We start from the raw sequence: 14,190 nt of genomic DNA, 5'->3' as shown, positions 1-14,190 counted from the left end.
CCAAAAATACAATCCAATATACAATTACATATACCAAATACCTATACATATAAAATAACATCCCTGAGAGTCCTTCTGATTCCCCCCCCCCCCCCCCCCCATCTTTCTCTCTTCCCCCCCCCCCCCCCCCCCCCCCCAGGTTGCTGCTGCTGTCTTCTTATTTTCCATTCCCTCTATCTTCCTGTGAGGTATTCGACGAACGGTTGCCACCGCCTGGTGAACCCTTGAGCCGACCCCCTTAGAACGAACTTAATCCGTTCCAACTTTATAAACCCTGCCATGTCATTTATCCAGGTCTCCACACCCGGGGGCTTGGCTTCCTTCCACATTAACAATATCCTGCGCCGGGCTACTAGGGACGCAAAGGCCAAAACACCAGCCTCTCTCGCCTCCTGCACTCCCGGCTCTTCTGCAACCCCGAATATAGCCAACCCCCAGCTTGGTTCGACCTGGACCCCCACCACCTTCGAAAGCACCTTTGCCACCCCCACCCAAAACCCCTGTAGTGCCGGGCATGACCAGAACATGTGGGTATGATTCGCTGGGCTTCTCGAGCATCTCGCACACCTATCCTCTACTCCAAAAAACTTACTGAGCCGTGCTCCAGTCATATGCGCCCTGTGTAACACCTTAAATTGTATCAGGCTTAGCCTGGCACACGAGGACGATGAGTTTACCCTACTTAGGGCATCAGCCCACAGCCCCTCCTCAATCTCCTCCCCCAGCTCTTCTTCCCATTTCCCTTTCAGCTCATCTACCATGATCTCCCCCTCGTCCCTCATTTCCCTATATATGTCTGACACCTTACCGTCCCCCACCCATGTCTCTGAGATCACTCTGTCCTGCACCTCCTGCGTCGGGAGCTGTGGGAATTCCCTCACCTGTTGCCTCACAAAAGCCCTCAGTTGCATATACCGAAATGCATTCCCTTGGGGCAACCCATATTTTTCCGTCAGCGCTCCCAGACTCGCGAACTTCCCATCCACAAACATCTCTCAATTGTGTTACCCCTGCTCTTTGCCATGCTCCAAATCCCCCATCCATTCTCCCCGGAACAAACCTATGGTTATTTCTTATCGGGGACCACACCGAGGCTCCCGTCCCTCCCCTGTGCCGTCTCCACTGCCCCCAGATTTTCAGTGTAGCCACCACCACCGGGCTTGTGGTGTATTTCTTCGGTGAGAACGGCAACGGCGCCGTCACCATAGCTTGTAGGCTAGTCCCCCCCCCCTATTTACTGTGTTCTTAATGGAAATGACAAAGTCTGTTGGAAGCAGAATCTTTGAATATTTTCAAAGCAGAGGTAGATAGATTCTTGGTAAAAAGGTGGTGAAAGGTTACTGTAGGTAGGTGGGAGGTGACAGTAAGATCAACCATGATCTTATTGAATGATAGCGCAGGCTTGAAGGGCAGAGTGGCCTACTCCTACTGCTTGTTTGTATCTAATTTAGTAATAGTTTCTGAAACACCATTCTACATATAGCCGTTCTCTGTGAATAAAGTTATTTCTAACTCTCCTTTAGGATTTTATGAGTATTTTAAATGTGTGCCTCTCATTTCTGTCTCATCAGCCTATCATTACTTATATTAACTTTTAATAACAATGAAGATCCTTTAAAACCTCCTGTAACCTCAGTTTTGGTGGTTTAAAAAGCTTCCCAATCCACTCTTAAGAATTCTAACCCCTCAGCCCTGGCAACACCTTAATGAATCACCTTTCATTGTTGGGAGTATACACCACTATAGCTGAAGTCTAATGCCTCGTGGATGTTCAACATTGTTTCCTTGCTGTTATATTCAGTGCCTTTTAGGTACAAAACCAAGGATTTAATTTGTCCTTTTTGCAGTTGCATCTAATTGTGCTACCTTCAATGATTTGCATATCTATAGACCAATTTCCCTCTGCTCCTCTACTCTCTTTATGATCTTATTATTTAAAATCCATTTAGTTTCTCTATTCTTCTAAAATCTATTACTTAACACTTTCCTACATTGAGATTTGTCTGCACATCCTACTTATCTTATCCATGTTCTCCTGCAGTTCTTTAAACTCCTCATCATAATTTTTCATACCTCCAGTTTGGTATAATCAACAAACGGTGCCATTCTTCCTTAAATTCTTAAATCCAATAATTTAATTGTGTTGTAAATACAAACAGCCTTAACTTTGAAAAAAATCTCACCTTAGTTTATCAGTCTGGAATATCTCCTTTTATGCTTATCTTTGCCTTCTGTCCTCCAACTTTCCCTCAGCCAATAGCCTTTAGCATAACGCCTATTTACTACCAAATCAAATGGTAGGCTCTTACCAGTAATATTTTTCTTTTTAGGTATAAGCCTTCGTCCTTACCAACTTATGGGCTTAAATTGGCTGGCTCAATGCCATAGTATTCAACATGGCAGCATCCTCGCAGATGAGATGGGTCTTGGTAAAACATGTCAGGTAAGACAGCTGATATAAAACTTCTTGTGTTAGCAAGACTGTTTTATTAATATTAAATACAAACAAAGAACAAAGAAAAGTACAGCACAGGAACTGGCCCTTCGGCCGTCCAAGCCCGTGCTGACCATGCTGCCCGACTAAACTACAATCTTCTACACTTCCTGGGCCCGTATCCCTCTCTCCCCATCATATTCATGTATTTGTCAAGATGCCCCTTAAATGTCACTATCGTCCCTGCTTCCACCACCTCCTCAGGCAGTGAGTTCCAGGCACCCACTACCCTCTGTAAAAAACTTGCCTCGTACATCTACTCTATATCTTGCCCCTCGCACCTTAAACCTATGCACCCTAGTAATTGACCCCTCTACCCTGGGGAAAAGCCTCTGACTATCCACTCTGTCTATGCCCCTCATAATTTTGTAGACCTCTATCAGATCGCCCCTCAACCTCCGTCGTTCCAGTGAGAACAAACCGAGTTTATTCAACCGCTAAATGGTTGATATTACTCAAGTCAGCTTGTTTTAAATGGTAATAAATAACTGATGTTGCTTTCCAGCAATCACATTGGCCATTTAATTGTGACCGTTTTGCTCACCAAGGTTTTGAAGTCACAGAACTGTTCTAATTGACCTTTATCTAATTCACCTGGATTTGGATGAATGCAGATCGGTTGCCGCTTATGTGACAATATGCTGGGTCCTGCTTTAACAAAATCAGAGATCAATTTTGTAACTCCCACACAGTCATGCCTCCTCTATCGTTACTTTCCACCTTCATGGGAATATCTAGGATAATGGTACATTCCAACTGTTGTCGCTTGCTGTGCTCAAGCCCCATTTTAAAACTTTGGCCAGAATATCCCTGCATTCTTCAACTGTACTCTAGCAGACGGGGAAGAAGTTACACTGCAGGGCATGCAGTTTCTCTTATAAAATACATGGCAGTATTCCATCTTTTGAGCCGAATCAGGATACTACCTGGGGGATAACAGTCAGGCTTTTTGGAATGTTCACAAAACACCTTTAAAGAGGTCAAAATCTCTGCGGACTCATGGGAGTCCCTGGCTTATGACCAAAAAGGTTCATTTGGTATGTCACCAAACATGTCAAGAAAGTTCATCAGGAACTCGCAGACATGAAGTTGAGGCATAGGAGAGAGAGAGCACAAACCTCCCAAAAACACAACCACGCGACCCTCTGTGTACCGCCAGCCCTGTATGTAGCAGTTTCTGCAGAATGTACGTTAGACTTATCAGCCACCTCAGAACTCATCAAACCAGAGTGGATGTAAGCCATCTTCAATCCTGAGGGAATTCCTAAGAAGAAGAAGGTGACTGTAGAGGAGTGTGTGAGGATGCAATTTGGAAGACTCACAGCTTGGTATACTCCGGTTGCTGCTCTTCTGGGGAGCCTATAAGTCTCTGTTGTTTTCTTCATGGCCAATCAGCATCGACTTTGTAACCAATCTGCATCCTTTTCTCCTTTAGTATAAATTGTTGTAATTATTTGAAATTTGGTATTCTTGCATTTGTCCTGATGAGTGCAAGACAGAAAGCTTCAGCAAAACATCCTACGTTTCAGCAATATTCAAATTCTGTACCTCCAAGTGGCTTCGTATTTTGTGCTTTTGAACACATTTGTCTTCAGAATACTTGAACAAGAATACATTTCAATAAAAGTATGTTTAGTGTTGATCTCTGCTTTCTCTTTTAAAAATAATTTTTTAATTAAAGATTTTCCATTTTACAATACATTTTACATCAAACCCCAAATTCCCCACAGTAGATTATACACAAAACCTACATAACAAACACCCTAAACAACCGTACCCACCCATCCACCAAGATACAAAAACTACAAACAGCCGAGCAAGCAAAGCAACCGCAGACCACCCCCCCCCCCACCCCCCCCCCCCCAACATTGATTAATTCCTTAGAGTAGGTAATGAATGGCTGCCAGTAGGATCCTTCAACCGACTCCCTGATGGTGTATTTGACTTTCCCCAGGTACAAGAACTCCATTAGGTCCCCCAACCATACCGAGGCGCTGGGCAGAGAAAAGGACCTCCACTCAGAAGAGCTCACCTCCGAGCAATTAGTGAGGCAAAGACAAGGGCATCTGCCTTCACTCCCTAGCGAGTCCGACACCCCAAAAATGGCTACCAAAGGACAAGGCTCCAGTTCAATATTCAGAAATGCTGACATGGAGTTGAAGACGGAGACCAAAAGCTTATCAATTTGAGGCAAGACCAGAACATATGTGTGTGATTGCACCCCCCCCACCCCCCCTCCCCACGTGTCTTGTGTCTCAGGGAAAAAAGACGCTCACCCTAGTTTTGGTCAGGTGTGCCCTGTGCACCACCTTAAGCTGAATCAGACCAAGCCGCACACATGAAGACGTGGAGTTCACCCTGTGAAGGCCCTCATTCCACACCTCATCATCTACTATAGGCCCCAGCTCCCTCTGCCACTTCGCCTTCACTCCATCCGCTACACCAGAGCTCTTTGGCACAATTCACCCATAAATTTCAGACGTGCTACCCTCCTCCGACCCCACCAGCGAAGGTATCCTTACCAACAGATGCCCGTGGTGCCTCAGTAAATGTTGCGATGGCCACTTGCACAAAATTCCTTATCTGGAGGTACCTGAACGAATTTGTCTGCCCCAGCTCAAACTTGGGCGTCAATTCCTCCAAACTGGCAAACCATCCCTCTATAAATAGATCCCTGAATTTCTCCAGCCGCTTCCCTTCCCACACCCCGATGGTTGCGTCCAATCGCGACAGCTCAGATAAATGATTGGCACCGATAGGGGCCAGCCTCGACTCGGCTCCAAGCTTAAAATTCTGCCTGGATTGTCCCCATATCATCAAACTAGCTACAACTATCGGGTTCGAGGAGTACCTAGTCGGAGAAATTGGAAGTGGGGCCGTCACCAACGCACCCAGGCTAGACCACCTACATGACTTTGCCACTATATGCCGCCATAAAGAGCCTGAGTCAGTGCACCACCCCAGCACCTTCTCAGCATTGGCCGCCCAATAATAATAAAATAAATTTGACTATGCTAGGCCCCCCCCCCGACTGCCTATCCCTTTGAAGAACCATTCTATGGATCCTCGGAGTCTTGCCCGTCCATATAAAAGATGAAATCAATCCATTGACCTTCCCCCAAAAAAGCTTGAGGGAGGAAAATAGGAAGATATTGAAATAAAAACAAAAACCAAGGAAGAATATTCATTTTGATAGATTAGATACTGCCCGCCAGGGACAGAGGAAGGTTATCCCATTTTTGCAGATCAGACATAACCTTGTCCACCAGACTTGTGAAATTCAACTTATGGAACTGGGCCCAATCATGTGCCACCTGGACTCCCATATACCTGAAGCTAGAGCTGGCCAAGCGAAAAGGCAACAACCCCAAGTTGGTTCCGCTCCCCGGCGGGTTAACCGGAAAACATTCACTCTTTTCCAGATTTAACTTGTGCCTGAAAATGAACCAAAGCTCCTCAATAGCTCCATTATATCACCCATAGTGAGGACCGGTCCCTTACATAAAGCAACAGATCATCAGCATATAGGGACACCCTGTGCTCCAATCCCTCCCTCTTTAGCCCCTTTCACTTACCCAAAGCCCTCAGTGCTATGGCTAAAGGCTCAATTGCTAATACAAATAAGAGGAGAGACATCGGAGACCCCTGTCTGGTCCCCCTTCTCAAATGAAAGTATCCCAAATTCAAGGTATTAGTGCAAATGCAAGCCAAGGGGGCCCGATTTTGCAACCAGAATCAATTTTAGCCCAAGACCGAACCTCTCCAGGACTTCGAACAGGTACCTCCACTCCACCCCGTTGAATGCCCTCTCGGCATCAAAAAACATTATCACCTCCGGTGTGGGCTCTTCAGACAGGGAGAGAACTGCATTCAAAAGCCTCCGGATATTGGCTGACAATTGCCGCCTCTCGACAAAGCCTGTCAGTTCCACTATCACCTCGGGAAGCCCGGGCTCCCGCCTTACAGCCAATATCTGGGCATCTACATTTAGCAGCGAGATTGGTCGGTATGAACCAGTTCCGTTGGGTCCACAGCCTTTTTCAATAGTGAAATGGAGGCTTGCGAGAGTGTAGCAGGCAGGGATCCCTGCTTTCTCTTGAAAAGCATGCAAAGACATGAAGACATTTTCTTTTTTAAAAAAAATATTTTATTGAAAATTTTTGGTCAACCAACACAGTACATTGTGCATCCTTTACACAATATTATAACACAAATAACAATGACCTATTTTATAAACAGAAAATGAATAAATAATAAATAACAAAAATGAAAACTAACCCTAATTGGCAACTGCCTTATCACAAGTAACTCTCCAAAATATAATTTAACAGTACAATATATAATTATCTGTAGCAACGACCTATACATATTATACAGTATATATTAACAACCCTGAGAGTCCTTCTGGTACCCCCCCCCCCCCGCCCGATCCTGGGCTGCTGCCTTCTTTTTTCCATTCCATCTATCTTTCTGCGAGGTATTCGACGAACGGTTGCCACCGCCTGGTGAACCCTTGAGCCGACCCCCTTAGAACGAACTTAATCCGCTCTAGCTTTATAAACCCTGCCATGTCATTTATCCAGGTCTCCACCCCCGGGGGCTTGGCTTCTTTCCACATTAGCAATATCCTGCGCCAGGCTACTAGGGACGCAAAGGCCAAACATCGGCCTCTCTCGCCTCCTGCACTCCCGGCTCTTGTGCAACCCCAAATATAGCCAACCCCCAGCTTGGTTCGACCCGGACCCCCACTACTTTTGAAAGCACCTTTGTCACCCCCATCCAAAACCCCTGTAGTGCCGGGCATGACCAAAACATATGGGTATGATTCGCTGGGCTTCTCGAGCACCTCGCACACCTATCCTCCACCCCAAAAAATTTACTGAGCCGTGCTCCAGTCATATGCGCCCTGTGTAATACCTTAAACTGAATCAGGCTTAGCCTGGCACATGAGGACGACGAGTTTACCCTGCTTAGGGCATCTGCCCACAGCCCCTCCTCGATCTCCTCCCCCAGCTCTTCTTCCCATTTCCCTTTTAGTTCATCTACCATAGTCTCCCCTTCGTCCCTCATTTCCCTATATATATCTGACACCTTACCATCCCCCACCCATGTCTTTGAGATCACTCTGTCCTGCACCTCTTGTATCGGGAGCTGCGGGAATTCCCTCACTTGTTGCCTCGCAAAAGCCCTCAGTTGCATATACCTGAATGCATTCCCTTGGGGCAACCCATATTTCGCGGTCAGCGCTCCCAGACTCGCGAACTTCCCATCCACAAACAGATCTTTCAGTTGCGTTATTCCTGCTCTTTGCCACATTCCATATCCCCCATCCATTCCCCCCCGGGGCAAACCTATGGTTGTTTCTTATCGGGGACCCCCCCAAGGTTCCAGTCTTTCCCCTATGCCGTCTCCACTGTCCCCAAATCTTCAGTGTAGCCACCACCACCGGGCTTGTGGTGTAGTTCCTCGGTGAGAACGGCAATGGGGCTGTCACCATAGCCTGTAGGCTAGTCCCCCTACAGGACGACCTCTCTAATCTCTTCCACGCCGCTCCCTCCTCCTCTCCCATCCACTTACTCACCATTGAAATATTAGCGGCCCAATAATACTCACTTAGGCTCGGTAGTGCCAGCCCCCCCCTACCCCTGCTACGCTGTAAGAATCCCTTCCTTACTCTCGGGGTCTTCCCGGCCCACACAAAACCCATGATGCTCTTTTCAATCCTTTTAAAAAAAGCCTTCGTGATCACCACCGGGAGGCACTGAAACACAAAGAGGAATCTCGGGAGGACCACCATCTTAACCGCCTGCACCCTCCCTGCCAGTGACAAGGATACCATATCCCATCTCTTGAAATCCTCCTCCATTTGTTCCACCAACCGCGTTAAATTTAACCTATGCAATGTGCCCCAATTCTTGGCTATCTGGATCCCCAGGTAACGAAAGTCCCTTGTTACCTTCCTCAACGGTAGGTCCTCTATTTCTCTACTCTGCTCCCCTGGATGCACCACAAACAACTCACTTTTCCCCATGTTCAATTTATACCCTGAAAAATCCCCAAACTCCCCAAGTATCCGCATTATTTCTGGTTGGGGGCAGTTGTCCCCTTTCCTTTGCCTCATTAAAGGTCCTCGTCAATACCGGGGCGAGCAAGTCCACATATTTTCTATAGAATTCGACTAAGAATCCATCCGGTCCCGGGGCCTTTCCCGCCTGCATGTTCCTAATTCCTTTCACCACTTCTTCTACCTCGATCTGTGCTCCCAGTCCCACCCTTTCCTGCTCTTCCACCTTGGGAAATTCCAGCCGATCCAAAAAGCCCATCATTCTCTCCCATCCGGGGGTTGAGCTTCATATAATTTTTTATCAAATGTCTTGAACACTCCATTCACTCTCTACGCTCCCCGCTCCATCTCTCCTTCCTCATCCCTCACTCCCTCTATTTCCCTCGCTGCTCCCCTTTTCATCAATTAGTGTGCCAGCAACCTGCTCGCCTTCTCCCCATATTCGTACTGTGCACCCTGTGCCTTCCTCCATTGTGCCTCTGCAGTGCCCGTAGTCAGCAAGTCAAATTCTACATGTAGCCTTTGCCTTTCCCTGTACAGTCCCTCCTCCGGTGCTTCCGCATATTGTCTGTCCACCCTCAAAAGTTCTTGCAGCAACCGCTCCCGTTCCTTACTCTCCTGCTTCCCTTTATGTGCCCTTATTGATATCAGCTCCCCTCTAACCACCGCCTTCAGCGCCTCCCAGACCACTCCCACCTGGACCTCCCCATTATCATTGAGTTCCAAGTACTTTTCAATGCACCCCCTCACCCTTAGACACACCCCCTCATCTGCCATTAGTCCCATGTCCATTCTCCAGGGTGGGCGCCCTCCTGTTTCCTCCCCTATCTCCAAGTCTACCCAGTGTGGAGCGTGATCCGAAATGGCTATAGCCGTATACTCCGTTCCCCTCACCTTCGGGATCAACGCCCTTCCCAGCACAAAAAAGTCTATTCGAGAGTAGACTTTATGGACATAGGAGAAAAACGAGAACTCCTTACTCCTAGGTCTGCTAAATCTCCACGGGTCTACACCTCCCATCTGCTCCATAAAATCTTTAAGTACCTTGGCTGCTGCCGGCCTCCTTCCAGTCCTGGACTTCGACCTATCCAGCCCTGGTTCCAACACCGTATTAAAATCTCCCCCCATTATCAGCTTTCCCATCTCTAGGTCCGGAATGCGTCCTAGCATCCGCCTCATAAAATTGGCATCATCCCAGTTTGGGGCATATACGTTTACCAAAACCACCGTCTCCCCCTGTAGTTTGCCACTCACCATCACGTATCTGCCCCCGTTATCCGCCACTATAGTCTTTGCCTCGAACATTACCCGCTTCCCCACTAATATAGCCACCCCCCTGTTTTTCGCATCTAGCCCCGAATGGAACACCTGCCCCACCCATCCTTTGCGTAGCCTAACCTGGTCTATCAGTTTCAGGTGCGTTTCCTGTAACATAACCACATCTGCCTTAAGTTTCTTAAGGTGTGCGAGTACCCGTGCCCTCTTTATCGGCCCGTTCAGCCCTCTCACGTTCCACGTGATCAGCCGGGTTGGGGGGCTTCCTACCCCCCCCCCCCTTGTCGATTAGCCATCCCCTTTTTCCAGCTCCTCACCCGGTTCCCACGCAGCTGTATCTCCCCCAGGCGGTGCCCCCCCGCCCATCCCCTCCCATACCAGCTCCCCCCTCTCCCCAGCAGCAGCAACCCAGTAATTCCCCCCTCCCACCCCCCCCCCCGCTAGATCTCCCGCTAGCGTAATTACTCCCCCCATGTTGCTCCCAGAAGTCAGCAAACTCTGGCCGACCTCGGCTCCCCCCGTGACCTCGGCTCGCACCGTGCGACGCCCCCTCCTTCCTGCTTCTCTATTCCCGCCATGATTATCATAGCGCGGGAACCAAGCCCGCGCTTCTCCCTTGGCCCCGCCCCCAATGGCCAACGCCCCATCTCCTCCACCTCCCCTCATCACCACCTGTGGAAGAGAGAAAAGTTACCACATCGCAGGATTAGTACATAAAACTCCTCTTTCCCCCCTTTTTAACCCCCCTCTTCGCCCCCCACATTCGCCCCACCACTTTGTTCAAAAGTTCTTTTTAATAACCCGCTCATTCCAGTTTTTCTTCCACAATAAAAGTCCACGCTTCATCTGCCGTCTCAAAGTAGTGGTGCCTCCCTCGATATGTGACCCACAGTCTTGCCGGTTGCAGCATTCCAAATTTTATCTTCTTTTTATGAAGCACCGCCTTGGCCCGATTAAAGCTCGCCCTCCTTCTCGCCACCTCCGCACTCCAGTCTTGATAAACGCGGATCACCGCGTTCTCCCATTTACTGCTCCGAGTTTTCTTTGCCCATCTAAGGACCATTTCTCTATCCTTAAAACGGAGGAATCTCACCACTATGGCTCTGGGAATTTCTCCTGCTCTCGGTCCTCGCGCCATCACTCGGTATGCTCCCTCCACCTCCAACGGACCCGCCGGGGCCTCCGCTCCCATTAACGAGTGCAGCATCGTGCTCACATATGCCCCGACGTCCGCTCCCTCCGCACCTTCAGGAAGACCAAGAATCCTCAGGTTGTTCCTCCTTGCGTTGTTCTCCAGTGCCTCCAACCTTTCAACACATCGTTTCTGATGTGCCTCATGCATCTCCGTCTTCACCACCAGGCCCTGTATGTCGTCCTCATTCTCGGCTGCCTTTGCCTTCACGACCCGAAGCTCCCGCTCCTGGGTCTTTTGTTCCTCCTTTAGCCCTTCGATCGCCTGTAGTATCGGGGCCAACAGCTCTTTCTTCATTTCCTTTTTGAGCTCTTCCACACAGCATTTCAAGAACTCTTGTTGTTCAGGGCCCCATGTTAAGCTGCCACCTTCCGACGCCATCTTGGTTTTTGCTTGCCTTCCTTGCCGCTGTTCTAAAGGATCCACTGCAATCCGGCCACTTTCTCCTCCTTTTTCCATCCGTATCCAGGGGGGATTCCCTTCTGGTTTACCGCACAGTGTTTTTAGCCGTCAAAATTGCCGTTGGGGCTCCTATCAAGAGCCCAAAAGTCCGTTTCACCGGGAGCTGCCGAAACGTGCGACTCAGCTGGTCATCGCCGCACCCGGAAGTCTCCATGAAGCCATTTTCAACATACAAACTTAAATAATTGAACTTGTTATTTATTTATTTTTCTGAGCATTTCCAGAATTCAATAGTTTGACAAAAAGATATCCACCCGAGAAACTTGTCAGGCTACAGAAACTCTCAAATTCACATCAGAAAAAAGAAGAGAAGCCTGGTTAAGTGTTTTTGTCACAAGTTGGTGGTAAACAACAATTCGGAGTGCCTTTAACAGTTCCAAAGCGCTTGACACAGAACTAATCGAAAAATTGGATGCCTAGCCAAAGAAATAAATGTTTTTCCAGGTGACCAAAAGCTTTTTCATAGAATCATAGAATTTACAGTGCAGAAGGAGGCTATTCGGCCCATCGAGTCTGCACCTGCTCTTGGAAAGAGCACTCTACCCAAGCCCACATCCCCATCCTATCCCCATAACCCAGTAACCCCACCCAACACTAAGGGCAATTTTGGACACTTTGGCATGGCCTATCAACCTAACCTGTATATCTTTGGACTGTGGGAGGAAACAGGAGCACCCGGAGGAAACCCACGCACACACGGGGAGAACGTGCCGACTCTGCACAGATAGTCACCCAAGCCGGGAATCGAACCTGGGACCCTGGAGCTGTGAAGCAATTGTGCTAACCACTATGCTACCGTGCTGCCCATGTTGTCAAAGAGGTAGCTTTTAATGAGGTTCTGAAATTAAAAGAGGGAAATTGCAGAGAGAGTTTAGTGAACTCCGGAGCTTGGGGTCCAATGGATAAAGTCCCCAGTGGCAGGGGAAGTGAGAGGGGATAGACAAAAGGTCAGAGTGGAAAAAACAGGGTTTGGTGGAGTAGCTGTAGGACTGGAGGAGCGCCGATTGATAAGGAAGGATGTGGCCACAAAAGAGTTGAAAACATGAGGGTGAGTACTTGCAGGGATTGGGGGACTACCTTGTATGTCATCAAGGACTGGAATCATGGGTGGACAGGATTTGATGCAGACTTGCACGTATTGTAAATATAATTACATTTCTATTTTCATTTTCAGTCAATATCTTTTCTTCTCTACCTAATTGGAAGACATAAGGAGAAAGATCCTTTCTTGATCCTGTGCCCACTGTCAGTGATGAAGATTTGGACAGAAGAACTGGGAGGGTAAAATATCTAAAATATAACATTTATGCTGTTTCCTTGGTTTCTTTGTTTTTTAACTTTCTTTTATTTCTCTGTATCGTTAGCTGAGAGAACAGAATAATAAAGGTGCTTTGAGTGGATGAAAGTAATTAGCTTGCCCAAGTATTCCATGTGCGTGTTAACATTGTGGAGTTAATTATGACTTTGGGTGATAAATGTAAAACAGATAATTTCTCCCAATTTTAAGGTTGATCTCTGCTTTTCTTTAATCTTAAAAAAAATAAATTTAGAGTGCCCAATTATTATTTTTTCCAATTAACGGGCAATTTAGCGTGGCCAATCCGCCTAGTCTGCACATCTTTGGGTTGTGGGTGTGAAACCCACGCAGACACGGGGAGAATGTGCAAACTCCACATGGACAGTGACGCAGGGCCGGGATTCAAACACGGGTCCTCAGCGCCGTAGGCAGCGGTGCTAATCACTGTGCCACGTGCTGCCCTGCTTTTTCTTTAATTGCATGCAGACACCAGGTGCTGAGGTGTTTTCAACATACGAACATAAATAATTGAACTTGTTTTTATTTATTTTTCTGAGCATTTCCAGAGTTGAATAGTACAATAAAGAGATATCCGCCCCAGAAACTTGTCAGGCTACAGTAGCTATCTCAAATTCACATCAAAAAAATGAAGAACAACCTGGTTAGGTGTTATTGTCACAAGTTGGCGGTTAACAACAATTTGCAGATTTGCAGTCCCGTTACCAGTTCTAAAGCGCTGGACACAGAAGTAATCGATTTCAGTGGAAATTAGAATAGAGAGAGAGATATAATGTGTGCCTGAATAACTATCACCCATTTCGCGCTATCGCCTAAAGTGTGAGTTGCTCTTTTCTGTTTACTTGACACACACACATGTGCAGTGTAATGAAAGAAGGTGCATTATTTGTCAAGTAACATGTCCTGTCCATTTACAACCAGTGCCAGTCTTTTACACCCATCTTTTCCCATTGGATGTTTCTTGGTTGCATGGTTAAAAATGACAGCTTAACCAAATGAGAGTTCCATCCTTTGCTAATGCACACAGTCCTAACACCAGATAATAACCCAGTGCTAAGTATTTCCATTGTTAAATTGATTTCTTATTGAAATCATCAATAAGAATTTGTAGGTAATTATTTTCTAACCATGTGGACGGATTTTCCACGCAACTCGCTACGTGTTTCGAGGCGGCCCACCATTGGTCAGAGGTGGGATCGTCTGATCTCGCCATTGTGAATGGGGTTTCCTGTTGAATACGCCGGGGCGGGGGTGCGACCAAAAGATCCCACCAGTGTGAATGGCCAGACAATTCCGGCCTGTGACTTTGACTTATAGATGTTATTAAACTACTTGGTGACATGCACTGAAAAACAGCAGGAAGGCCTCATACTCTGGATACCCCTCTA

The 14,190-nt window shown here is 47.4% G+C and overlaps 1 protein-coding gene across 2 annotated transcripts in view; it reads left to right on the top strand.

Annotated features, from left to right (window-relative positions):
* chd1l (chromodomain helicase DNA binding protein 1-like) overlaps nucleotides 1–14,190 on the top strand; it is a 205,551-nt gene that overhangs the window by 3,720 nt on the left and 187,641 nt on the right. For both annotated transcript variants that reach the window (XM_072513472.1, XM_072513474.1), the window contains exons 2-3: nucleotides 2,331–2,443; nucleotides 12,662–12,768. In XM_072513472.1, coding sequence (XP_072369573.1) covers nucleotides 2,331–2,443; nucleotides 12,662–12,768 — 220 coding nt within the window. The remainder of the gene's footprint in view (nucleotides 1–2,330; nucleotides 2,444–12,661; nucleotides 12,769–14,190) is intronic.

This window comes from Scyliorhinus torazame, chromosome 8, assembly GCF_047496885.1.
Source record: "Scyliorhinus torazame isolate Kashiwa2021f chromosome 8, sScyTor2.1, whole genome shotgun sequence".
Classification (NCBI taxonomy): Eukaryota; Metazoa; Chordata; class Chondrichthyes; order Carcharhiniformes; family Scyliorhinidae; genus Scyliorhinus; species Scyliorhinus torazame.
Note: the sequence above shows the minus strand (reverse complement) of the source record. Positions and strands in the feature narration are given on the sequence as shown.